The sequence below is a fragment of the Spea bombifrons genome, chromosome 6, assembly GCF_027358695.1.
Source record: "Spea bombifrons isolate aSpeBom1 chromosome 6, aSpeBom1.2.pri, whole genome shotgun sequence".
Lineage (NCBI taxonomy): Eukaryota > Metazoa > Chordata > Amphibia > Anura > Pelobatidae > Spea > Spea bombifrons.
The window spans coordinates 21,243,527-21,271,472 of record NC_071092.1 but is presented as its reverse complement, the minus strand read 5'-3'; the positions used below and the strand labels follow the sequence as shown (position 1 = coordinate 21,271,472).

The 27,946-nt window shown below is 38.4% G+C and overlaps 1 protein-coding gene and 1 long non-coding RNA gene across 2 annotated transcripts in view; one reads left to right on the top strand and one right to left on the bottom strand.

Moving 5' to 3' along the window:
- Window positions 1–24,542, top strand: part of UBN2 (ubinuclein 2) — a 30,081-nt gene extending 5,539 nt beyond the window's left edge. Inside the window, exons 2-17 of the mRNA XM_053469048.1 lie at window positions 573–647; window positions 904–1,005; window positions 1,461–1,598; window positions 4,474–4,583; window positions 4,706–5,201; window positions 5,297–5,367; window positions 10,969–11,098; window positions 11,313–11,431; window positions 12,481–12,594; window positions 13,011–13,154; window positions 13,581–13,631; window positions 14,259–14,301; window positions 14,517–16,028; window positions 17,595–17,841; window positions 19,356–19,445; window positions 22,145–24,542. Coding sequence (XP_053325023.1) covers window positions 573–647; window positions 904–1,005; window positions 1,461–1,598; window positions 4,474–4,583; window positions 4,706–5,201; window positions 5,297–5,367; window positions 10,969–11,098; window positions 11,313–11,431; window positions 12,481–12,594; window positions 13,011–13,154; window positions 13,581–13,631; window positions 14,259–14,301; window positions 14,517–16,028; window positions 17,595–17,841; window positions 19,356–19,445; window positions 22,145–22,194 — 3,492 coding nt within the window. The 3' untranslated portion in view covers window positions 22,195–24,542. The remainder of the gene's footprint in view (window positions 1–572; window positions 648–903; window positions 1,006–1,460; window positions 1,599–4,473; window positions 4,584–4,705; window positions 5,202–5,296; window positions 5,368–10,968; window positions 11,099–11,312; window positions 11,432–12,480; window positions 12,595–13,010; window positions 13,155–13,580; window positions 13,632–14,258; window positions 14,302–14,516; window positions 16,029–17,594; window positions 17,842–19,355; window positions 19,446–22,144) is intronic.
- A 2,693-nt stretch (window positions 24,543–27,235) lies between these two features.
- LOC128500096 (uncharacterized) lies at window positions 27,236–27,658 on the bottom strand. Its single transcript, XR_008354887.1, has 3 exons — window positions 27,566–27,658; window positions 27,372–27,477; window positions 27,236–27,267 (listed from the first exon to the last, which is right to left on the bottom strand). It is a non-coding gene; the product is annotated as an uncharacterized LOC128500096 (long non-coding RNA).
- Window positions 27,659–27,946: the final 288 nt, after the last annotated feature.

Here is a 27,946-nt window from a genome sequence, read left to right as displayed (position 1 = left end):
TGGGGGCTCGTTTTTGCTGTTGCTGGTCTGCCTGGGCTCCCAGGCAGACCACCAGCAGCAGAGCCCCGTACAAAACGGGAATTAACCCCTAAATGCGGCGATCACGGCACTGAAGGGGTTAACGCTGCACTGTCGCTCTCATGGAGCGATCAGGCAGCTGGGGGTGTTGGGTCCGGTCCCCACACTTGTGTGGGGACCCAATCACCACACAACCCCCTTCCCTGAAGCTGCCTGTGGCAGCTGAAAACACGATTGCTGGTTTTGCAGCAACCGCGTTTTCAGCCTACAGGCTCACTCCGTGGGAGTGATCTCAGGCTCGGGGGCGGGCTCTGAGTGGATGTGCTGTCTGCCCAGACTCCTGGGCAGACAGCAGCAGCAACGCCCCCGTGTGGTGACTCAGCCTCTTACATCCACAATTTTTTCTGGATGTAAGAGGCTGACAAAACCTAGGCACCAGGACAAAATTCTCTGTCGCCATGGCGACCTGGCACCTGGGATTTGTCGAGCCCTGGTGTATATATATGTCAATTGTATGATATAAAGTAATTTGGTTTTGTTTTGTTTTGCCAAAGAATGATCCCTTTAATGATGACGAACGAGAGAGAATGGAAGTGGAAAGCCTGGCCAAGAAATTTGAGGCCAAATATGTAAGTATTATTTTTGCCACATGCAGCATCATTATCTGTGAATGCTGGTGAGCCATTTCACCTATACATTTTTAATCAAACATTTTCATGACAGTTGCAACATTACCACAACCTTCAAAGATTTATCATTTTTCTATAAGTTGCTTCATTGTTTTTTTTTTATTTTTGTAATTGGAGAGGGGCACAGAAATTAACAAAAATGCTTGCATGGTAATTTGCTTTTTTGTAATTTTTTGTAATTTTGTGTTTTTAAAAGGGAGGAAAAGTCCGCAAACACCGGAAGGATCGTATGCAGGATCTCATAGATATTGGTTATGGTTACGATGAGACGGACCCATTTATTGATAATTCTGAGGCGGTAAGTAGTATTAACACTTGAACACCAGGAGCATTATTAACTTTGGTTGAAGCTGTGTTTTCTTCTTTTATATGGATGTCACTTGATAGGACATCATGAAATCATGAATAGATCCTAATTAATCAGACAGGCTTGCAACTTTAGTGTGCCCCCCCCAATGATGAGCCCACCAGAATCCGCAAACAGATGACCGTGGAATATCTATCTGGGATAACCTTTCATGAACTGACTTATTTCAGAGGTGGCATCTTATCACAGTACCACACTTGAATTCACTGAGCTCTTCACAACAACCCATTTTATCCCAAATGTTTGTAAATGCTCACTTCATGGCTAGGTGCTTGATTTTATTGGAACGCCTGAATTCAATAATTAAGAGGTGTGTCCTTATACTTTTGTCCATATAGTGTATATGTAGTATTTATTAATATACTTTCCTTATCTGCTCTCTCTAGTATGATGAATTGGTTCCAGCATCCCTGACAACCAAACATGGGGGATTTTACATCAACACTGGGACGCTGCAATTTCGTCCGGCATCAGATTCAGAAAATGAAGATTTTGTTGAGTCTAAAAAACACAAAACCTCTAAAGTGAGTATGTGGCGTTTGTTGTGAACAGTATTGCTATGGTGAAAATGTAGGGCTGCAACAACTAATCGATAATAATGGATAATGAAAATCGTTGTCAACGTTTTTCATTATCGATTAGTTGAATCAATTTTTTTTAAACCCCTTAATGACAATTGCCGGTTCTGGCACGTCATGCACTAACATCAGATTAGTGACAATTGACATGCCAGGACCGTCATGACCTTAAATGGGTGCAGAAAGCGATCTACGTTCGCTTTCTGCACTCAAACGGTGTTGCTGTAATGCATCAACATCGAGGCATTCAGCAACGCCACGATCGGCACTAGGGGCCATGTCTGGCCCCTCCCCGGGGCGTCCACATCCGCCATACATTGTATGGCGGCGGACTCCCGTTTTAAAAGCGTTTAGGAGGTGATCAACGAGGCATTCAGCGGCACCAAATACTTACCCCAGGACGGGCTGTGACCGCTCCGGAAATCTGCAAGTGATCTTCGCCATCCGCAAGATGGCAGCCGCCCTGTAAAAAAAGCAATCAAGTTGAAAAAGTTCGCTAGATGGTCTCCAGACCCTCTAGAGAACTGTCTCCACTTGCAGGTTGAATACAGGTACTGCATTCAACCATGCAAGTCAATAGAGCCCAGCTTTCTAATCACAGTGTGATTAGTAAAAATAAATAAAAAATTAAATAAAATAATAATTAGAAAAAAATAGTTAAAAAAAAAAAACAGTAAAATGTAAAAATAATTTCCCACTGATGTCACTTTCAGGGGAACCTTCAAGTTGAAAAAAAAGTAAAAAATAAATAAATAAATAAATAAATAAATATATATATATATATATATATATATAAAAATTAGCACATTGGCCACACATCTAATTTCCAATTAGAAAAATGCACACGTCCCAAATGTGGCCTTTTAGTTCCCCCAAAAAATGACAAACCCATGCATGTGGGGTATCGCTGTACTCAGGAGATGTTGCTGAACACATATTGGGGTGTCGTGTGACAGCTGCATATGCCAGGAGCTGTAAATTCATACAAAAGTAGGTGTGTGGGGGAAAAATACACACAAAAAAATACTACTGCAAACTTTGACAAAATGCTAGTGGTAAAATGTGTGCATGCAAATGTTAAAATCCCCTGGGGTGTCTGGTTTTCAAAAATATATGGCTTTATTGGGCACACTGAAATCGCCCGGCTCAACGATGTACCAAATAGGGCATGGGCGGTTGATCGCCAAACGCCAAAGTTCAACATTGAAAAATGCGCATGCCCCAAATGTGGCCCTTTGCCCCCAAACAGCCAGGCAAAATCATTCATGTGAGGTATCGCTGTACTCAGGAGATGCTGAACACATATTGGGGTGTTCTGTGATAGTGACATATACGAGAACCTTTTTATTCATACCTGAAGTAAAATGTGTGTGGAAAAACAAATGCAAAAAAAATTACTACCATAAAGTTTGACAAAGGCGGATGGTAGAATTAGTGCTTTGAAAGGGTTAAAATACTAGCATTTGGAATACCCTGGGCTGTCTAGTTTTCAAAAATATATGACTTGATGGGGTAAATTGCGTGGGCCGAAATGGCACATGGGGGGAAGAATTACCAGATTCGGAAAAAATGGCTTTGAAATAGCAAAACACTACTTGTACTTAATGCTCCATAACGTGCAGAAAAAAAGCAAAAAAACATAAAAACATTGGGTATTTCTAAACTCAGGACAAATAGTAGAATCTATTTAGCAGGTTTTTTCATTACCTTTTATTGATGAGTAAAAGATTTTTCAACTAAAAGTTAGAAACAGTCATTTTTTTCACCAGTCAAATTTTTCACCATATTTTATACTTTTTTTTAATAGTAAATAATATGATACAATCAAAACAATAACAATGTCCTATAAAGAAAGCCCTTCTTGTCCTGAAAAAAACAATATATAATGTGTGTGGGTTCAGTAAACGGGAAAGAAGAAAATTACAGCTAAACACGAGCAGCGCAGAAATGTTAAAACGGCCATCGTCACGAAGGGTACAAAAAGTAAAATCAGCCTTTGTCACGAAGGGGTTAAACCATATTAATATATGTAAAACATTTTTTATGAATAAATGTGATGTAAAACTGTTAATAAAAGTTTTTTTATAAAGAATATTATTTAAACATAGCTAGTATAAATGAGGAAAAAATACCAAAAAATATGTTTCATTTACTTTGATTTTACATCTTCTAATTTTATTTTTAGTTTATTATCTAGTTTTGTCTAATTAATACACAAGCAAATATAAAAAAATAACCTTTAGTCTTGTGTTTTTCACCTTTTTGACTTTTTTTAAAAATTCTTTCTTCTTTTCCCTACTACTCTTATTTCCATTGTTTGTGATTAGAGCGTCAGAGCATATTACGCATATACGTTTCAATGAGATATTCTCAGATGTAATTTCCTTGCATGATTGTTACTGTGCTGTGACAAAATTGCCCACATTGTATAATTTCCATTTTGTCATGTAATTTGCTGTATAAACTTATGTTTACTTCAGTGGTCTCTTCTTCAGATGGAGTAAAAGCTATCAATTCCCAAAAGTTTGTAATTTTCTATTGGCCCAATAACAGATATTGCTCTTAACTAAAGACGTCATCTTCTCTTGGGCCTGTATTGCTTTAATCATTTCCTTATTGAAAGGGCACACGGAAGGTTTACACAAATAAAGTTTTAAGGTGTTTGTGATAATAGTAATACAAGAATCTATCTCAGACCTCTTTTATCTTGATGCATATAGCATAAATTAGTTTATTGAAAAAAAAACTAATACAAGCTTTTCAAATTTAAAATTCATCAAGATAAAGGAATAAAATAATAGCAATATTTGTTTCTTCAAAGGTGTCTAAGTTGAAAGAAGATGATCGTTTGGTAAAGAAACGCAAAAGGAAAGAAGAGAGTGCAGAGAAAGAAAAACCACCAAGAAAACTTAAAGTTTCCAAACAAATTGGGTAGGTATATGTGAATAAAAAATGTTCTCAATAAACAATATCTAAGACTATTTTTTTATAAAGTAATGTCTTGCATCCCTCAGTAGCATTTAATATTGGATTTATTTTTCTTAACTTTTTAGTGTGGTGACCTTCAACTCTCACAAACCTGACAAGAAAAAGAAAAAGCATTACAAAGACTCACCTTCCCTTGCTGCCATGCTGCGAAAATTTCAGAAGGAAAAAGACGCCATAAGAAAAAAACAATCCATGACGAATCCACCCACTGTGAAAGTAGTTACTGCTCCACCTAGGCCTGTCACTACTACTACTACTACTGCCGCTGCTGCTAGTGATTTATCAGATCTAACGCTTGGTGCTGATCCGATGCTTGCCATCTTTGGTGGTGGCAGTGAGCTCCTGCAGGAGGCAGAGAGTGCTTTGGAAATGCTTGGTGACTTTGATTTTGACAAACTTTTAGATTCTGCATCTGACAGCCCTGGAGATTCTGATCATGGAGAAAATGGTACTACTGGCCAGTCTGTGAATATTTCCCAGGTTCAGGCACCCAAGCAAGTACCCCCTATTCCTGATGGTCTTCCATCGCAGCTGGAGAAACGCATTGAGGATTTGCGAGTGGTAAGTAGCACTCTTTTCAGATATCTGTGTTGTAGAAGCAGAGCACATTTGCTATAACATTATTATGTAACTATTTCTCTTTTTCCCCCCACTAGGCTGCAAAAATGTTTGATGAAGAAGGTCGAAAAAAGTTCTTTACTCAAGAAATGAATAACATTTTATTAGAGTATGTAAATCTATATTCCTTTGTTTTTGTAGTATGATGTATATTTAATTGATTTCAAACACAGGGCAGCTCAGGTTTGAAAGGGCTAGAATGTTTTATGCATTGCTTAATTTCATTTTGTTCCTATACCTACTGAAAGGTTCCCACTTATGTTTTCTTTCTTGTTTTAAGGGACAGTCTAATGTCCCTGACAGCTATGGTAAAAGTACTTTTACATTTATTTTTTTTATTTAAAAGACATTCATTTTAAATATTAAACCACTTACAAGAGGTAGAAGCTGCAGCTGCCCCCCTCTTCCTGGACATTCTTGCCATCGATTGGCTACTTAAATTAGACATTTGGCGGCAGGAACGCTCATTCAATAGATGCATTCAATAGAAGCGCTTTCTGAGCATGTCTAAATGGAACCCTGTCTACAGCGTTCCCAGACCAGCACTGTAGTACATCTCCTATACAGACACTAGCTAAGGGGCGAGAGGGACGCCATGCAGACCTAAAGGGGACTTTTAACTATCTTGCATTAAAGTGCATATGATGACATCAGTGTCCCTTAAACCTTTATAATGAAGTTCTTTATAGCATGTCTTTCATGTTATAGGTCCATCATGTTCAGCCTTGTTGTTGATCCAAAAAAATTTAACTGATTTCCCTATGGAAAAAGGGGGGAAAAAATCCTTCTCGACCTTCAAAATTTCTCACTGGATCAAAGAGCTAAAACTTTTTACACCCTGTATATTATATAAAAATCATTTAGCCGATATTTCATGGTACCTATTGAATTTAATAGCACATCTGTGGGTAGTGAATGCTGCATCTTTATTGTTCTTACTTTCAGCAAAGAGCGACCAAAATTATCCCTGTATGTATTTGTATAATGCTATCATATGCCCTCTAAGATGCGTTTTTCTAATTTAAACAAATTCAACTTCTCAAGCCTTTCTAAATAGCTAAGGTTTCCCATTCATGTTATATGCAAAATAATAAATTGTGAAGTTCAGAGGATTTGCTTCCCAATATACATTAATATGCACTTAATTTTTTACAGTGTGTATTTTCTAGTAAGACCTTGATATTGCAATAATATTGCATTAAACTATAGAACAAATTAAACCCTTCCAATAGTTCATTGGAAAGAATACGTTGCAGTATTGAAATCAACAAACATTTACGCTCTATAAAATTTACATGGGTGATTTTAGATATTCTAGATATAATTGTCTCTCTATCAATACAATATTTTTGGACTTCCTGGTTTTTTCACATAGTATCATATAGGAATGTTGAACCATTAGAATGCCAGTTGCGTATATTGTACTCAGCTGGAAAAATAGACCTCCACGGCCAACTACGTAGCGGCACTTTTTCCTTCTCCCAGCCCGATCACTGGCTTTTAGCCGCTGAAAATACGGTCCTGTGTAGAGGGAAGTTATTCCCTCACATAGCACTGTAGTGCTTTAAGGGGAATAGAATGAAATATGTATAAAAATAAAATATATAATTTGATTGGAGCCAGGTGATGTCATGACATCACTGGCATCAAAAATTCCCAAAGGAATCTCAAGCTGAACTGCACTGGGAACAGTGGGGGAAATTAATAAAATAAGCAATATTTTTTTTTTTCCCCCAAAAAGTGCCCCTTAGCCCTTCCACTATAAATAAATTTAAAAAAAAAACACTACACCAATAAAATTATTTGGTTCGTTGTACAGAGTAGAAGAAAATTGTAATAGTATATTTTATGTATTTCTATGTTTCTACCTCTCCTGAACAAAATGTATAATTTTTGTGCAGGTTCATTAAATATGGAAAGGGGAATCAGAGCATGGTAAAAATTACAAACTATTTTGTCATTTAGTTATGAAAACCCTGGGCCTGAAGGAGTGATAAAGAAATAAACATTATCATTTCTTTTTATATTACATTGTTAATATCCAATTACTGATTAGTGACTCTTTAGGTCAGTGATCATTGATCGCTCTCAGTAAGCTGTTCTGTTAATTATTTACGCTAGTTGCTTTGAGACACCAAAACAAAAATGCCCCCAAGCCCAGGGATGGAACTGGGGCAAAAATAATGCCATGTGTGGAAGGAAAAAAGGAAAGACTCTAGTGTGTAGTGTTCATCAAATGTGAAAAGACAGAAGGAAACAAACACTCAGTATCCTGTAATATAGTGTTTAGGGGTAGTTTTTATGCTTTATACCAGTTTTACCATGGAATTTAGAGAACCTTTTGTACCCTTTTTTTAAATAAAATGTTTTTTTGTTTTTACGAAATATAAGTATACATTTACAAAAAATATACTTAATTCTACACATATTCAAGAAAATATATGCAGTTGCAGTTTAAAATATCTCACGGGTCACTTTATTAGGTACACCTGTTCAATTGCTTGTTAACACAAATAGCTAATCAGCCAATCACTTGGCAGCAACTCAATGCATTTAGGCATGTCGATGTGGTCAAGACAACTTGCCAAAGTTCAAACCGATTATCAGAATGGGGAAGAAAGGGGATTTAAGTGGCTTTGAACGTGGCATGGTGGTTGGTGCCAAACTGCTGATCTACTGGGATTTTCCTGTCAGCTAAGAAGAGGAATCTGAGGCTAGAATTCACACAGGCGCATCAAAATGAGACAAAATACGACATTCGTATTGCAGGGTCAGACCTTGGCGTAAACAACATGAAAGCATGGATCCATCCTGCCTTGTATCAACAGTTCAGGCTGCTGGTGGTGGGGTAATGGTGTGGGGGACATTTTCTTGGCACACTTTGGGCCCCTTAGTACCAATTGAGCATTGTTTAAACACAACAGCCTACCCGAGTATTGTTGCTGACCATCCCTTTATTACCACATTGTACCCATCTACTGATGGCTACTTCCAGCAGGATAATGCACCATGTCAAAAGGCTCACATCATCTCAAACTGGTTTCTTGAACATGACAATGAGTTCACTGTACTCCAATGGCCTCCACAGTCACCAGATCATAATCCAATAGAGCACCTATGTGATGTGGTGGAACGGGAGATTTGCATCATGTGCCGCTGACAATCTGCAACAACTGCATGGTACCATCATAGACCAAGATCTCTGATGAATGTTTCCAGCACCTTGTAGAAACTGTGCCACGAAGAATGAAGGCAAAAGCGAGTCCAACCCGGTACTAACAAGGTGTACCTAATAAAGTGGCATTTTGGCACTTTTTATAAAATAGTACACAAAAATGTAATGTTTTATGTACTTAAGGCTTCATATGTTGCCCAAATAAAAATAACTTTTGCTGAAAAAAGTATCTGAAGCATGGAGTATCTTCTTCTGTTCAGGACATAGCAGCCATTACCTGGTAGAAAACCTGAATAGGCATTAACTTTTGCAAATGCAAAGGCATGCTGGAACAAGAAAGGGTGTTTCCCAAACTGGTGCCACAAAGTTAGAAACATACATTTGTCTAAAATTTATTTGTATGCTGTAGCATTAACATTACCCTTCACTGCAACTAACAAGACCTTTCTGAAACCCTGACCTTATATCCCTCTTCCACCAAACGTTACCTATGGTACTGCATAGTGCCTAATGTAGAGTTCTCCTAGCATCTGCCAATCCCAGATTCCTCCATCAAGCCTTCAGGAAGTGAAGTGCGAATCGTCAACCCAGAAAACACGTTTTCACTGCTTCATAGTCTAGCGGCAGTGTGTTTTACACCACTCCAGCCAGCGCTTGCCATTGCACAATCGCTTTGGCTTTTGTGCAGCTGTTCGGCCATGGAGACCCATTTCGTGAAGCTCCTGACCCACGGTGCTTGTGCTGATGTTGGGGTAAAGTAATTTCCTCTGATGAATCCCCTTTCTGATTGATTGGGGCATCCGGAAAAAAGCTTATCCGGGGAAGACAAGGTGAGCGTTACTATCAGTGACCCCATGTGTGGGGTTGCTTCTCAGCCAAGGGAACAGGCTCACTCACAATTTTGCCTAAGAACACAGCCATGAATAAAGAATGATGCCAACACATCCTTCAAGAGCAGCTTCTTCCAACCATCCAACAGTTTGACGAACAATGCCCTTTCCAGCCATGAGGCAAAAGTGATAACTAAGTGGCTCGGGGAGCAAAACATCAAGATTTTGGGTCCATGGCCAGGAAACTCCCCAGACCTTAATCCCATTGAGAACTTGAGAACTTCAAATGTCAAGCATTCCTTATGCAAGAATGGGCTGCCATCAGTCAGGGTGTCGCCCAGAAGTTAATTGACAGCATGGATTGCAAAAGAGGGGTCAACACAGCATATACTGACTCTGCATAAATTTAATGTAATTGTCAATAAAAAGCCTTTGACACTTATGGAATGCTTGTAATTACACTTCACAATACCATAGTAACATGTGACACAAATATCTAAGAACACGGAATCAGCAAACTTTGTGAAGACCAATACTTGTGTCATTCTCACAACTTTTGTGAAAGCTGATGAACTCTGAATAATTTTGAGACTGGAGAAGACATTAGTTGTGTTTTGGGGAGCCCACTTGAGACACTCGTGTTAAGCTATTTCAATTGCTTTTGTTTGATTTGTATTGCAAACAAAGTCTGTACATTGTGACAATTAACCTGATTTGCAATAGGGGCTGAATAATTTTGATTGCAACAGTAGATAACTATATTTACACCAGCAATTTCAAATATTAGCAACATCTGTAAAACCAGTTACCTCTTATTGGAATATAGTTGGCTGCACCAAGGAGTGGCTTCCAGAGCCTTTAAAAACAAAGAAAATGGGTAGTATGTTTCCTGGTCCCTCTGGCGAAGCCACAAAAGTGACGTGTGTGTGTGTGTTGGAGCAGGGTGCTTGTGGCATATTCGAAGGCTTGTACTAACCTTGAATTGAGCATTAGTTAGAATAATATTGTTTGAAGTTAATTTGGGATAGCATTATTTTTAGGTTCAGTAAGTTGGTATACAGTTAGGTTAGTCCGTGCAATGATACTGTATTCATTAAGGAATTTATTGTAGCCAGATAAGAGCATTTTTGTATATTTCATGCCCTTTATTTGCTTTTAGACATTGATTTTTGTACTTTATAGCTTTGGGTGCATTAGTTTTTCTTATAAAAAGATATTACAGAAAAATGTTTACAGAAATGCTTTTTTTCTTTCAGGTTAAAGTATAGACTACAACTGTACATTTGGCTGTTGATTTTGTTTTAGTATTACCCTCAATTTCTGCATTGCTTCTTGTCGTTGCTTCCACACTTTACTCTGTTGAATCCAATAACGTTTTCATGGTCTTTGAAGGAAGTCATTACTTAAAGGGTGTTTGTTAATTTGTGTGTTTTATGGGAAGAAAGTGTGTGCGTAATCTCTGTTCTGGGGAGATTTTACTCATGGGGCTGTGGTTGGCACCTATTTGAACAATTGAAGTCTTATGCAGTATACGTAATCTTTAGTTCCTTTTGTTCTGGTGCAAGATATGTATGCCCCATCAAGATATTTTATGTTGAGCTTAGGTGCACACAACTATATTTAATGTACTGTATTTTTTTTCATCTGGTGTATGTAATTGTGCAGAAATTCATTAATTTGAATCATAGTTTTTTTTATTTGACAGCATTGAGTTACAGCTGCAGGCACTGAGCCCAAGCAATAGAAATGTGGTTTACGGTTATATAGAAGCTTTTGTTCCTTGCAACAAGGAGACGCTTGTCAAGCGCCTAAAAAAACTTCATCTTCACATACAGGTAAGGTGCAAGTGACCCTGCACTGCAAACATTTTTATTTCTGGGATAAATATAGTATTTTCAGTACAAATCCTATATTTTTATAGTTTTAGTGCCAATAGTCCTTTCACCAATGTTAATGAACTAGTTGCCATTATCTATAGTAGCTGTTCTTTACAGATGTAATTACTGTTACTGGGTATATTTTACATATGTACTTATTCTTATGTTACAGGATGATCAATTGAGAGAGCCTTTGCAGAGACTAAAAATGGCTATTAGTAGTGTAATGCCTGACCAATTAAACAGATACCAAGTAGACTGTGAAGCACGCAACCAGGCCAAAAATGCCAAGTAGGTATTTGATTACTAATTCACTCACTCCCACGCCTGTCTTTAAAAAAAAAATTATCAGCCTTTCAGTGGTCAGACATCATAAATTATTTGGGACAAGAGTGACCTCCTTACATTTTGTTGTTTGAAAGTCATGGTATTCATATATCCAGGCCTTGTCTCGTGGCTCTATTTCAGTCTCTCTGATGTTGCCAATGATACAGATAGATGGTAGATTCATCTGTTCTTGGATGGAGCACCTTCCCCCATGTTACCTTCCTTGTGTTCTTGGACAAATCTGTTTGATCACACAGTTTGTTTGTAGTTTCACTGTATTCACATTGTCTAATCATGAGGGCAGCCGTGAACTGAAGTCTGAACTTTTTAGCCATGGCAGGAGTTGGTCCCTGTAATTATACATGGAGAAAAGTCTGTTTTTATCTTCTAATGCTATGATCAATGGCGATACAACATTGTATTTGGTAATTAACTGGGATATCTATTAATTTATATTTTGTTTTCATGTGTGTCATCTACCCATCACTTGCAATCCTACCTTGCACTAAGTAGCATTTACTATTCTGCCTAGTTTGATTAATTTTTTAATCATGTCATTATTGTCTAACGAGAATAAGATTCAAAAAACCTTGCTTGTTGCAAATTATAAATCAACAAATGAATGAAATAGTCCGCTAGATTTTAAAAAAGGTAATTTTATCCTGCTTATTAGGGGGTTACCCTTTGGTCCTGTGATATATTAATGATCTTAATACGAAAAGTAAATCACCAGATTGGTTGATTTATCGTTATTTAGATTAGTTTTGCCTAACTCTGACTCCCTTGGTTTAGGAAGTCTAAAAAGCATGGTGTAGTAATTTTACCTGGTCGTTTTAAGGTATATTTAAGAAAACCTTCTGCGAGAATGGAATTTTATTTTATATCTTTAATATAGTTCTGTAGTGGTGCTTTACGCCACATGTTATATGACAGCCAGTAAGTGCAAGAAATAGTGCCCCCTTAACAGTATAAGTGGGCAATTTTAATAATCTGAATTTCCTATGCAACTCTAGGCACCAGGGAGAGGAGGATCGTGATAAAAATCCTTCTGAGGAAGAGGATGACGAGAAGCCTGGCAAAAGGGTGATGGGTCCACGGAAGAAGTTTTGTTGGGATGATCGTATAAGGTAACTTTTTGCCAGATATGATATCACAATATTGAAAGACATTTTCAGTGTATATGATTCAAAAGTATGGCAAAGCAGTTGGGAAGTGATGGGTGACATGAACATAGCCCACCCAATTGGAGTGCATTTTGATTTGGGGTTCTAGTGGAACATCTGTTTTTTTTTTTTTTTCTGTTGTCTGTGCATAATTTTACATTTTACATTGTGGTGTCCTTGAATATGGTGAGTTTTTAAATAATAATGTATAAGTTATACTGTATAGATGCTCAAAAGTTCAGTCTTCAGACTTCCTGGTGATACATTGAAATGTGGTGGATAGCATAAACGTCATCCTTTTACAGTTTTTTTTTTTTAGTCCTTTTACTATTTATGTATTTTTTAAATACTAATTAGTTAACTGCGCTTTTTTTATGTAGGAATTTGCTTTGTAACTTAGTGAGAATAAAGCTGGGATGCTATGAACTTGAACCTAATAAAACCCAGTCAGCAGAAGACTATTTAAAGGCGTTTATGGAGACAGAGATTAAACCGTTATGGCCCAAAGGTTGGATGCAGTTAAGGTAAGAATGTTAATTCTGGACCCAAAAAGGAAAAAAGTGTGTTTGTTATATATGTGTATTAACTCTGGAATAATAATTGAATGGGGCAGTAGTGGTTAAATCATGTCAAGACTAATGCTGCAAGGACCAGTATTTTAGTTAATGCGCTCATTGTTTGAAGTATATTTAATAAATGCCGATTGAACTCTTATTTGCTGGTTTCAATAGCAAAATAATTCTGTTCACCCAGGTAGTTGTATCTGAGTAGAACCAGGAATGTCATTCTAAAACAGCTGCTTTGTGTTACTCAGAGGTATTACTCTATGTTTGTAAAATGCTATTTAGAAATAGGAACTAGTAAGCAATTGCAACTGAAAATATGATGAATTGATAGAAAATGCAGTGTGTCGTTGAATGCAGGGTTTAATTGTAAATCTTTCTTATTAGGATGCTGTTTAAGGAAAGCCGTAGTGTACACAATCATCTCACCTCTGCTCCGTGAGTATAAACTTTAATCAAATAGGGCAATCTTTGGTGGAAACATGGGGTGAGACTGTGATTAATTGATTAGTTGGCCCACTATTTATTCAATTAATCAAATAAAAACTTGTTTTTTTATTTTTTGTTTGTTTAAAATAATTTATTGAGGAGGCCTAGAAGGTTAAAGATGGGAACTGGGGACCAGATCAGGCCAAAAGGTAGGGGAGGGTTTATTTACTTTGCAGATCGGAGGGTGGGGGGGGCTAATGAGGGGAAAAGAGAGAGAGAGGCTGGAGACCTGATCAGACAGAAGGGTGTGAGGGGGGAATACATACCTCATTGCTGTCTGACACGTCTTCTCCACTGATCTCTAAAGTAGCATCCTTCTGAAGTAAGTTAGACTAATAGCGCATGCTGTACCCAGATGAAGCAATGGATAATTATTTTCATTATTGATTATCGATTTAGTTGTTTCAACCCCAGGTGAGACTTGCTTGAAATTTTATGAATGAAGATTTGCCTTGGGTTTATATGTGTAAACAGTAGCTTGAAAAGGAAACATTACCAAATTTGTAAGCACTTGCTTGTAGCTGTATTACTGTGTGTTTGCTTGTATTTTACTTGATCATCTTTTTCAACCCACAGAGCTAAGAAAAAAGTTATTCTGGCCCCTAAGCCAAAAGTCAAGGCAAGTTTTTGAGATTTTACATTTAATGCACCCCTTTTTCTTCCTAGACAAGCATCTTCTAGATGTTCATCTATATGTGAGATTTATTATTTAAACACACCAGTCATTGTTCAAGGTTCAGTTATATAGTTTTTTAGCTTTTCTGTTTGTTTTTTTTATCCTCCTATAATTTCGAGTTTATTATACTAACAATTTCATTTCATGTTCCCATTTAGGAGTCTAGTCCAAAAAAGGAACAAAAGACATCAACTCCTCTCCCCACAGTAGTCCGTGCACCTTCTTTGAATGCAGTTACACCAATAGGTGGTCCAACCGGCTCAAGTTGTACGTTCCCTTCAGAGACTATATGTCTAGATGACTCTTTGGATGAAGATCTTTCTTTCAAACCTCCTTCATTGGATTCTATCTCTGAGGCACTTGCTGTGCTTAATAATGGAGCAAATACCCCAACATCCATGTGCAACATAGACACTCCTACCTCTAGGCCAAGGACTGCCTTGAGAGAGGAAAAACTTGCCTCAATCATGAGCAAATTGCCATTGGGGGGTCCTAAAAAAACCGAACCTCCTCATCATACGTCCAGCCTTATTGCTGGCCATTCAGCCTCTCAACCAAAGAAAGCCCAAGATCTGGCACCAGCCCTTCCCACAGTGGTCTCTGGGCTTATTGCAGGATCTTCAATACAAAACCCAAAAGTGTCACTTGAGGCACTACCTACAAAGCTGCTTCAGCAAGGAATCCAGAGATCTCAGGCTGAGGTGTCTTCGTCTACACCTCCTAAGGTCAAGGCTTCTTCAGCTACACAAACCAAAGCAGCTTGTGCTTCCTCATCATCTTCTACCCCTTCCTCCTCCTCATCAGTGTATTTGGTATCCTCTTCGCAAGCCCATGTAACCTCCCTTTCTTCACAAGTTCAAAACGCTTCTTCGTTACATGTTGCCAAGGTCCATCAGCACCAGAACCTTCAGCAAACTTATGTAACACCATTACAAGCAACCATCAGTAAATCTCATACTAACCCTGTTGTGCGACTGACCAGCAGTCCCCAGATCTCTTCCACGTCACCCATTGTAAAGACACCTGAAAAACTTACAATTTACCGGCCACCCTCTTTACCCTCACCTAGTAGCAGCCATCATACTTCAGTATCTCGAACAGTTGCCTCTTCTACCTCCAGCAACCTCTTAGCAAAAAATATTGGTGTACAAGGTTCAAGTTCTGGCTTCAAATCCCCATACACCATGGCCCCATCCCCCAAGCCCTCCACTACTCCTAGTTCTTCCAGTTCATCTACTTCTGTCTCCCTGAGTAATACTACTCACAAGCTGTCAAGTTCAAGTATTGGACGTCCCTCACCTACAGCTAGCCCATTGTCTGCTGGCCGGGGGTTTGGAGGCACCCAGGGGACAAAGAATCCTTCAGTGCTCCCCAAGATGACAGGATCTTCCCCTAAAACAAATACTCCTAATATCAGACAACCCAGTCCGTCTCCAAAAACATCCACCCCTTCTCCAAAGCCACAGACTGCTACAACCCCTGGACCTATTATAATTGCAACAACTAACTCTGCCATTAATGTAACCATACCCAGGGCCAACCCTAGTTTTACAACAAGTAGGACTAATATTTCTGGAAGTACATCAAGTGGCGCTTTGGGGGCTAGCAAACCGCCAGCTCATCATAGACTATCTGCCTCAGGTTCCCCAGTTGCAGTTCCCCCTGTACAGGTGAGTCAATTAAGAGCAGTTGTTAACATTGCTTAAATGACAACACCTTATTGTGTATCTGCTACAGACACTGGCACTGATATTCTTGCATAGCTGTATATTTTCCTCCTTCAACATTATGTGTGTGTCGTGGGTACATGTTATTTCTTAAATATTATTTTGCTTCTATCTGGAAAAGTATTTCACTGCCAAATGTTTGTAGAATAAATTAAGTAATGTATTCATGGGAATGGTTACTACTTGCAAATATTGGTAACCGTTTTAAACCATTTGATGGATGCCTTGGCCTTCAAAGTTTCATTCAACATTGCAAAAAAGGCAGTTGGCCTGTACCGTAATAGTCAACTCTGGCAAAAACATGTTGGGGGGGCTATAATACCACCACCCCCTGTAAATCATATGTTTAACGCAAAAAAACCTTAAAAATATTCTGTAATTGGTTACTTGTCAGCATTAAAATATGAGCTTGTACGCTATTGAAATCACTTGGTGAGCCCTCAAATGATCACAAAAAAAACTAATTAAAGTCTTGGTATGTTGTAACACGCAAACACCAAATTCATGCAGACTCTCATGCCAAAATTAACTCCTTAAGGACTGATGATGTATTATTATGCCCCACATAACAGTTAAACTGGAGAACATATTATGCTCTCTGCTAATTGCAGCTACATCTTGTGGCAGGGCTGCTTCTGACTGCCTGAGTCCCAGGCAGATCAGTAGGAGCTAATAGAAGGCACTTTCATACATGTAATTGCTGAGGAGCCAATGACATGCGTGTTGCCAACAGCAATGTCTTCAAACATTGACCTTGGCAATGACCGCTGCCTCACAATCACAGCTAGGGTGAGTACATTTTCCATAAAAAAATAAATAAATCTGTCTTTATGTTTCTGTGTGGTTAAATGACAGGCGAAAGATAGCTAGAGTGTAAAGAAAACCAAACAAACCCCATTTGAGAGCTTTTTTTAAATATCTATCTATATCTATAGATATATATATATCTATATCTATAGATATATATATATCTATCGATAGATAGATAGATATATATCTATCGATAGATAGATAGATAGATATATATATCGATCGATCGATAGATATATCTATCTATCGATAGATATATATATCTATCGATAGATATATATATCTATCGATAGATATATATATCTATCGATAGATATATATATCTATCGATAGATATATATATCTATCGATAGATAGATATATATATCTATCGATAGATATATATATCTATCGATAGATAGATATAAATATATATATACCGTTAGTCCTTAAGGGGTTAAAAATAGGCAACATGTGTGAAGACTGTGTCTTAAGGCAGCACTTTAAAGGCCAAAATACTTTATACTGCCGACTACTGATGAGGTATACAAAACTACATAGATATGTCTCATCTGTTTAAAGTTGCAAATGTAATAGATCTTATAGCTTAAGCCAGGTATGTATCATACACGTCTAGATAAATGAACATGTAACATCATATAAATATTTCTGTTTATATGTAAATAATTTTTAAGCACACTAATATATTATTTTACGCAGTCTACTGGAACAGCCTCTATTCTTGCCAGCACTTCACCGCTGACCCTCATGACATCACAGCTGTCTGCAACAAACCCAAATGTGACAACTTCTTCACTTGGCCCATTTGGAATGCTAGGCGGGCTGGTCCCAGTCAATATGCCGTTCCAGTTCCCACTTGAGTTGCTTGGCTTCGGGAGTGACACGGCCAGCGTGGTTACGTCCCAGGGTTCTACCTCAACTGCTTTCCACCACAACCTCACTCAAAGTAAGAATTATTATTATTAATGGGTATTTTAATGATTCTTTTTATTGCAAGTGAGGTATGTAATCTATGGGAAGTATAAAAAGCGATTTAACCAAAACAATACAAAGTGCTACATAGAACGTTTTGTCATTAAGCATCTACACTGTAATGCTGAATTAAAGGAGATTTGCCGTTGCCATGTAATAGTGTCTTAAAGATTATATAAAGATGTGTATGTATTAACAGCCGCCTATTGTATATAACATTGAATAGTGGAGTAAGGAGACGGGAATAACATTTAGGACAGGAAATTATAACGCTAGCTCTGCTCAGGTTGCCAATTAAACTCTGCTCCTTTTTAGGTGCTTTTAAAATAACTATATCCAAATTATACTGATTGACAAAATAACCTGTTGGTTGTCTTAATGCTTGATACTGTGGTTTTTTTTACTCAAAGTTTAATAATTAATACTTGTGTATTGGCTAGCTGGAATAGCACACACTGTAGCATAGTTTTAAAATGTCCCAGAAAAGAGGAAATTATGAAAATAAGTGAGTAGAAGTTAGACTCCATTATCCTCTCTAAAATGTTATTTTTTTTCAAAGTCACATCCTATTGGATATATATTGATGGTTTCTTTCGTTCATGATTAGTCCATTTTAATTAATTCCCTAAATAATAATCAGTGCATCATTAATTATCTTCGCAATGTAAGACCAGACATAACAAAAAAATGCAGATCATTTTACAATAAGGTCTGCTTAGTGAATGCACTGATTGGGTGTGGACATAAATCATACCTGTGTGGTTTACTGCTCGATAAAAATCTCCAGACTAAACTACAAGGTCTGTGAGCAAGTACTCACATTGTGGAAGTTAAATTATGAACACCACTCATAAGGAAATAGTTATGTATATTGATAAGGGGATACACACCATATGATACACTGTATGTTGACACCTGACCATTACACCTACAGCATAACAACTTGTTGGAGATTCGTTTAAAAAACCATGGGCATTTATATGGAGTGGCTCCCAGTCGGCATTCCAATTCATCCAAAAAGGGGTTAATGCGTGCTCGGGGCCTTAACCCTAAACTCAACTCGAGTTTCCCCACACCTCAAATTATGCCTTTATGGACCTTGCTTTATGCTCAGGGGTACAGTAATTTTGCAACAGGAAGCTGCCTTCCACAGACTGGTGGAACCCAAATCCAGTTTTTGTTACTTCTGGAAGTCACTACTTAGAATTGTTTTTATTACCCCTAATATAAATATATAAATAAATATATATATAATATATTATTCCAAAGGTCACTTATTTAAACTAATTAATATTATTTTTTATACCTCCTTTTCTGGAATTTCAAGACAAAGGGAATATTCACAGTGCAATTAAACTAAAGTGTGTATTCTTTAGCTCTGGGATCTCATTGCTTTCAAGAACACTCACAATCACTTGCCACGTCTTTGTACTTACTCCGGGTGCTACATGGTTCTGTAGTCACTTTTTCTGTTTCCATTTTATTTAGATATACTGAAAGGGTTACAGACACCCTCTCCACACACCCCCACCATCTCTCATCCCAGTTTGCCTCCTCATGTACAGCAAACATTTGCAGGTAAGGAGTGCTCAACAGTCCTCTGACTATTACATTACAAAATTATTTACAGTGTATATGTGGATATGTAATTAGATCTAAACGTATCCATCCTGTATTCCATTTCTTTATTACATTGTTTCTCTGTACCGCTTTGTATTTAAAGAGACACATCCTTTGCATTTTAATTCATATAAAAGCTGCATGAGACCTTTATATTTTTGGAAGCCCCCTCCCCATGTGCATTTGTCCCTGCTCCCAGCCTCTTGTCTGCTCCAGCATTGGCTCTGGGAACACTGATGGTTCTTGCCCCCATGTGAATATGTGGCTTCAATCAGCCAGTCAGTAGCACAAATCATTGAACTACAGAGGTGAAGTAGGGCAGCTGAAGAGCTACAGTTTGTAGGTATTTTGTCTTCTTGCTGATCGCAGTGTGATCAGTGACGACAAACGTTCCCACAACGTTCACAATATCACATCCCAATAATCGCAATTTGATTAGTAAAATAAAGAATACAAAATAGTAATGTGGTAACGTGTAAAAATAATTTTTCTGTGATGTTCCAATCAGGGGATCCATCAAGTTCCAACAAAATGTAAAAAAGTCAAAAAATATAAAAACAAAAATAATTTCTTATGAGCAACTAAAATTAGTAGTGTATCTTCACAGAAAATCCTGCTATGAAAAGAGTTAAAATATTAGCACGGGGTGTCTAGTTTTAAAAAATGTATGGTTTGATTGGCTAAATTAAATTGGCAGAGTTCAAAAATTTCCCAAATGGGACATAGGACCTGACTGACCAAATGTCAAAATTCTTAGTTGAAAAACTAAATTGTGCATGTCTCAAAAATATATCGTTTGATGGCGGTAAATTGAACTGTCTTCAACGCAGGACAAATAGAATCTTTTTAGCAGGTTTTTTTTTACGTCACCTTTCCGGGTGACGTCAGCAGTGACGTGACCTGCAAGGCAATGCGCGATTGTGCCTTTTAAAATGTAACAGTTTTCCGGCTTTCGTGACAGAAGCTGTTACATGAGATCGGGCAGCGATGCTGGCTTCTGCTGTCAGGGGGGAGTCCAGGCTGTCAAACAGGAACTTAAACTACATTTGGCCAAATAATAAACAATGGCCCCCAAATATATATTTGGTACATATACAGTTAATCATGCATAATAAAAATAAACATGAATTAAACTGGATACCAGGTGTGGTAGAGCAGTCCAAATATGATTAAATAGGTTTCTATCCTACAGTAGCATGTGGCAAGATGGCTATTTGCAGAGACCCTGTAGTGAAAGGGGGAATTCATTTGTAAACATACTGCATGTAAACTACTACTACTTTTGAAAAATAAAACTTGCAAGACTGATAAGATCTGTTTATAGATGTAAAGATAGCAAGCACATTAAATTTCTTATGGAACTCGGGACTTACCGTATTTGCTCGATTATAAGACAAGGTTTTTCTCGGAGCAAATGCTCTGAAAAATATCCCTCGTCTTATAATCGGGGTTGTCTTATAATCATACCTCAACTAGGTCTGACTGTGAGACTAAGATCCAGATCCCCCGCAGCAATGCAGGGGACCTGGATCCTCCTGCCCCCCCCCTTCCACACACACACTTACTGAGTCCCCGGTGCTTAGTCCGGGCAGCGTGTAGAGCTCTACGCGATTCGCGTACACAACTTCCGCTGCAGCCGGGAGACCTACTCTCCGATACGCTCAGACAGCCTCCCCTGCCAGCACTTTCCACGGGGTGAGTGCCGGCACGGGAGGTTGTCTAAGCGCATCGTGCGGACGGTCACCAGCTGCAGCGATGCGGGTAAACAGCCTCCGCTGCCGGCACGTCTGCACGATGTGCTTTAACAATCTCCCTTGTCGGGAATTCCCACGGGGGGAAGACTAACCAGAGCAGACTCCAGGGTGTCTTGCGGGGCCGGCGGGGGACATCTACGCAATACGCGTATACAACTTCCGGTGTCTGCTCTGGTAAGTCTGGGGGGGGGGGGACAGTGGCAGCATATCTCGGGGGGGGCAGTGGCAGCATATCTCGGGGGGGAGGACAGTGGCAGCATATCTCGGGCGGGAGGGAGGAGGACAGTGGCAGCATATCTCGGGGGGGGCAGTGGCAGCATATCTCGGGAGGGGGGAGTGGCAGCATGTTTTTTTGGTGCTTTTTTAAAGAAAAAACTTTTTCTTAAAAAGCACCAAACTTTTAGGGTGCGGCCTATATCCGAGCCAATACGGTAATTACAGTAATGTATTTTTTTTTATACAGCTCATTGGATGCTGTATATCTGGGATTTTTGCTCTGCACTTTTGTTTGAAGGTCACAAAGTTATTTGGGTATTAGGATTAAGGAGGTTAATATAGGGTCAAATATTTTGGTAATGCAACTACTGGAAGATATCAGCAGTTGGAAGCTACTCAGAATTGAGTTTCATTTTTTTTTGCTTTTGTTTTGTAGTGAAAAACTATTATGTTTGCGAGCACTGTAATTAAATGGATTTACAAAATACCATAAAGATGCATCATATTTTAACTAGTTTTTAAGGCAAAGTAAATGCAGACTGGTGCCCTAGCAGGGTAACCTAGCAGCTTATCTAGTCTGCATCATTCTGTACCTTGCAGTATTTTAAGTATTTAAATGTCTTACAGGATCATTTTACATTGGTTATTTGTAAATGGTTAATAAGAAAGCTTTTTTACTTTTCTTAGATGGAGGCCAAAGTAAAGGAGATTCCAAACTACAGCGAAAAAGCCAGTGACTTCTGAACAAGAAAATGGATTGGAGGGAGATCTGTCATGTTTGTCTTTTCTGATTGGCAATGAATTGTCCTGTCAGAAAGTACTTCGCTGGCTGTAAAGGCACCATATGCTGTCTATGTTTACATTACTCTGATCCCAATCACTGTGGAGAACACGTAACGTGATGAAGGCAAGAAGATTATTACAGGAGACTGGTCTTTTGCATGACTGGCTATAAGATGGTGCTACCAAACCACAAAAAAAAAGTGGGGCACATGTCCACTCTCTGCAAACAGAATTAATTACTAGTTTGATCATGCAATTAATATTTATTTTTCTTGATCTATTATTACAAGAACTAAACATCATGCGGTGTAACAATTTCTGTACCATTTATGTAGAAAAATGCAGCACAAGATTGTCAGACAAAAAAAATAAACTCAAAAAGTTATACAAAAATATCTTATTTTTCAGTTTAGACTTAGATTAGCTAATCACTCAACTAATGTAGGTTTCCATTTGCTTCTACAGTCTGTAGTACTTTGTATCAAAAAGTACCGATCGAGCAATGGCTCTTTAAAGAAAAATAGCACATTAACAATGTATTGCAACAGGAGTTTTAGTTCCCCGGTTTCATCTTATAATTCTGTTATTTGCAAACTGACGCAAGAGAACACAGCTGCATAAAGATTAGTAGCTATTAAACACACTAACATTTGGAGTTCCGTTTTTGAGAAAGTTGTATAATGATCTAATAGGAGTTGCTGTAGTAAAATGTACTCATTTGGTAAAGCATATCCAAATATCTTGCTTTCGGACATAATGTTGGCATACCTATGAAAGACATATGTTAAGTAAACAAAGTAGGAACTAAAACGTGGGTGGTTCATTATCATCTTTTTGTATTATACTCTTTATAGCTCTGTTGAAACAGCACAAATTAGAAGTCTTTGGGTTTAAAAAAAAAACAGAAAGCAACACTTCAATGCAAGCTTGTCATTTATAATGGATGTAGTGATCTATAGTGCCTGCTTACAATAATTCGAATAAGCATTATTTTTTACTGTTTATCAATACCCTAAATTGGTGCATATAACAGACTATGATGGGTCCTTCAGTACTTGTGAAAAATACATTGCAAGTGTGTCCTTCTATTTAGACTGCTTTTCATCCATTCTGACCGGAGTTTAATTTATTTGCAATAAAGTTTGAATTTCTTTGTTTTTATTGAGGGATAGATCTGCCTCAAGTGTAAAAACTGCCATTTGTGGTCTGTCAGTTTCCTTTATTGTTATAGAGTGAAATAAAAGCCACTGGACTTTAGGTATCTTAAAATTAAAATATTCTACTTTTTCAGTTACCTTCGTCGTATGAGACTCAATTTTTGGAATCACAAGTGAACTTCTGTCAAACCCATATGTGTTTCTGAAATCATGAAGCAATAATGATTCTTGTGGATAGAATATAAGTCATGATATAGCTTTGTATTTTGTGGAATATCTATATCTTATAGCCAGTCAAGCAGAAGTAGGCAGGATAAGGTCTGGAGGTAGTTTCTATTATTCTGCGGTGGCGGCGAAGGAACTTGTGTATTGGAGAACCGCGGTATCTAATTTTGGACAAAAGGGTGCTTTCATACATTGCTGCTATAGGTGTGATATTTTTCTTTTTTTTCCTCTTTGCTGTAGTACAATAGATTTAATATAATTTAAATCCTTGCTGATTCCTGGCTTATCAAGGGCATTAGTGTTTTACCATCAATTCTGCAATTGTAAGTGGTAACTACTATTTGTTGATTTTTAATTTGCTTCTCTTGAGCAATTATTCTCATATTTCATTCTTGTACTGTGCACAGAAAGCTGACTATCTAAAGATAACCATTTATATTTTTAAGAATACACAGTGATGGTGGTAGAGATGGACAGTGAAAACACCTGGACCCCCGAGTAGAGTCATTTCCACTTACTGAACAAAATTATAGTTCATTGTTTAAGTGCCTTTTATTTCTTGTGCTTATGTACAAATTCTCATCATAGTGCCAGTTACTGTTACTTAATACAAAAAAAAAATGTTCCTTCACAGAAGGACGCATGTGCATTATATATTTTTTTTAATTATTTTTCTTCTTTCCTCTCTGATGTTGGATTGATAACATTTCTTGTATTTTTTTGATTCAATAAGAGGTGCCTTTTCTGGCATTAGGGCGTTTAAAGACGGCATAGGTACTCTTAACTGTTGAGACTCGACAAGTTTTTTTTTTTGCTGGAGCTTTGTAGGGATGGTTTTAATATGGGTAGAAGAGATGGTTGCCCAGAATCCTAGTGTTTAATGATTAAAATATAAAATAAAATATTTTGGTGATCCTGTGCTGGAATGTGTTAATTCTCATTTTGCACTTCATATTTCTTCAATTCTGTTGTCTTTTGTTTATTTAATTTACATATTTTATTTAACTAATACACATATACTCTATATCAGTGGTCCCCAACCCTTTTGGCACCAGGGACCAGTTTTGTGGAAGACCATTTTCCTCGGCCCAGGGGTGGGGTGTTTAGGGTTCAATTCAAGTGCATTACATTTATTGTGCATTTTACTTCTATTATTATTACATTTAAAATATACCGTATTGGCTCGAATATAGGCCGCACCCCCCCCCACTTTAAGTCTTTAAAGTGGGGGTGCGGCCTATATTCCGGGTCTAGCGCCCGACGCCCGGGACATGCAGTCCCGGGCGCCGGGCAGGCAGCGGGGATAGGATACAGATCCCCCGCAGCGGTGCAGGGGACCTGTATCCTACTGTCTGATACGCTCAGACAGCCTCCCCTGCCAGCACTTTCCATGGGGGGGGGGGGTGCCGGCACGGGAGGTTGTCTAAGTGCATCGTGCGGACGGTCACCGGCTGCTGCAGGTAAACAGCCTCCGCTGCCGGCACGCCTGCACGATGTGCTTTAACAATCTCCCTTGCCGGGAATTCCCACGGGGGGAGTCCCGGCAAGGGAGATTGTTAAAGCACATCGTGCAGATGTCCCGGCAGCGGAGGTTGTTTACCCGGTGACCGTCCGCACGATGCATTTTACCTCTGCCCCCAAGATTTACCAGAGCAGACTCCCGGGTGTCTTGCGGGGCCGGCGGGGGACATCTGCGCAATACGCGTATACAACTTCCGGTGCCGGCACATCCGCTGAATGCCAGCACCGGAAGTTGTATACGGGTATTGCGTAGATGTCCCCCGCCGGCCCCGCAAGACACCCGGGAGTCTGCTCTGGTAAGTTGGGGGGGGGGGCAGAGTGGCAGCATATCTCGGGGGGGGGGACAGTGGCCACAAATTTTGGGGGGGGAGGACAGTGGCAGCATATCTGGGGGGGGCAGTGGCAGCATATCTCGGGGGGGGGAGACAGAGTTGCAGCATATCTCGGGGGGGGGACAGAGTGGCAGCATGGTTTTTTGGTGCTTTTTTAAAGAAAAAAACTTTTTCTTTAAAAAAAGCACCAAACTTTTAGGGTGCAGCCTATATACGGGGGCGGCCTATATCCGAGCCAATACGGTAATTAAATATATTTGCAACGTCCCTGGTTGTCTTTCCATCTGTAAAAAGCACATAAAATTGTGCCCACTTCTAATTGGTAAAATTATTTTAAAGTATTTGAAAAACCATTTTTGGTGGGAAACATAACATTTCAAAAGTGAAAACCTTTTTTTCTTTTTTACAGTCTCATATTTAAAATGCCCTTTAATAGCAAAAAAGGAATATACAAAAGTGTAGTTACTTAATATTTATAATACAATGGAATATCTGGATTTAGGCTGTAATATTTGCAAACTTAAAAAAGTAAGAAGGGTGGCATCACAATGGAGTGCCCAATCTACAGTACTGCAAGAATCTCCTGGGTAACTGAAGTGAAACAATTACTAACCCTTAATCATAAATTAATTGTAAATCATAAGACATGGCTAATTATACAGTTGAGATGTCTACTTTACTAGGCTAGGAAGGCCAACTAGCAGGTATTCGAGTACAATACTTTACTGACAGGGATACATACTGAGGGGAGAAAAATATGTGGAAGTTAGACTTCATCAACTATTCATCAATCATTAGATTCAACCGCATAAAAATCCTAATTGGCTTTATAATACTCCACAGCACTCCATACCTGGCTGTGTTTAAATATAAAACTTGTAAAGTAAAGCTGCTCCTTCTCTGGCTGCCTGTCTTTCTTCCTCATGGATGCCGCCACACAGACATAAAACGCAGCGTGGAAGCTTTTATTGAAGACACAGCCTTCCCATGCAGCGCTGCGAACGTAGGTTTTACACTGAGTTTTACAGACTCAGGAGACACACACGCACACGCACACGCACGCAGTCTTTCTCCCTCTCACACACAGACTCAGGCAGCCTCTCTCTCTCACACACACACATGGACTCAGGCAGTCCCTCTCTCTCTCTCTCACACACACATGGACTCGGGCAGTCCCTCTCTCTCTCACACACATGGACAAGACACTGTGTGAAATGTAATAAGTTTTCGTTTCCAGGCTTTAAAGTAATAGGGATAGATCGAGTATCCCCCCATTGGCGGGGAGGAGACGTAAAAGAAATTCTATCAAAAAAAGAAACCGAGTGGATATATAAATTTCAAACGTTCAAAAAAGATGGTCTAAATGTAGAACTTGATATATCTATTTTTTTGAATTAATCCACCTTTTTGAATTAATCCACTCAATTTAAATAAATAACGCACACATTTCTTTTTTAAATTAATTTTATTATATTCTTTTTAATACAATACAACATTTTTTAAAAAACAACAAATTTTATAACCTTATATATATGCTATTATTCATATACATTTCATATATTTTATTTATTACATTCCCCCTTTTTTTAAGTTTTCTTAATACACTCTTTATACATCTCACATATCATCTCTACTCCATCTGCGGGTTAATTGCTTAACCATAGAACAGATGGACATTAGTAACATTGTTACAGCAACATTCAATCAATTAACGATGTTACAATGATTATATTTTATTCATCTCTCTGACGTCCTTTTTCCCTATGGGGGTTCTGTTCAACAAGATATATTCCTGTGGAAAGAAGAAAATATTCTTTTAATACATCAGATGCACTTTCCATCTCTTAATTGGTATCAATTAACATTGCTACTATGTTGCTACATTGTTTCACTTACCCACTTAAGTTTGGACAGATTCCAAACCGCATACACAGATGTCTTCTATCTTGATTTCGCCTGTCTGTTTCTTCTATGGGTTCCCCGCTGTTTTGTGGCTATATTCCTATGAATTGAAAAAAAGAAATTATTCAATTAATACATCTGATATGTCACAATTTCGATTTCATAAATTATTTATCTCGTATACTTACCGATCACGAATATTGGCGGCTACGAGTCCCGATGATACGATGGAATGAAAAGCTCCACATCGTTCGCTGTCATTTTATCCTGAGGCATCCAAAAGACAACAACTAATAAAGAAAAGAGGAAAAAAGAAAAAAAGACTAAACGTGATGACGTAAACAGAAGAAGACGGCGAGCGGGAACTTTAAAAACCGCGAAAATACAGACGGGATACATACTGATTTCTGAATTTCTCCTGAGGAAGCCGACATTGAAGTCGGCGAAACGCGTTGAGAAACTTTATAATTTTGATCATCGATATTTGGACTTTACATAAGGACTTGCTGATCACCATTTCTACTATTGTGAAGGACATCCTCACACTGCTTTTATGCATAACTTATTCG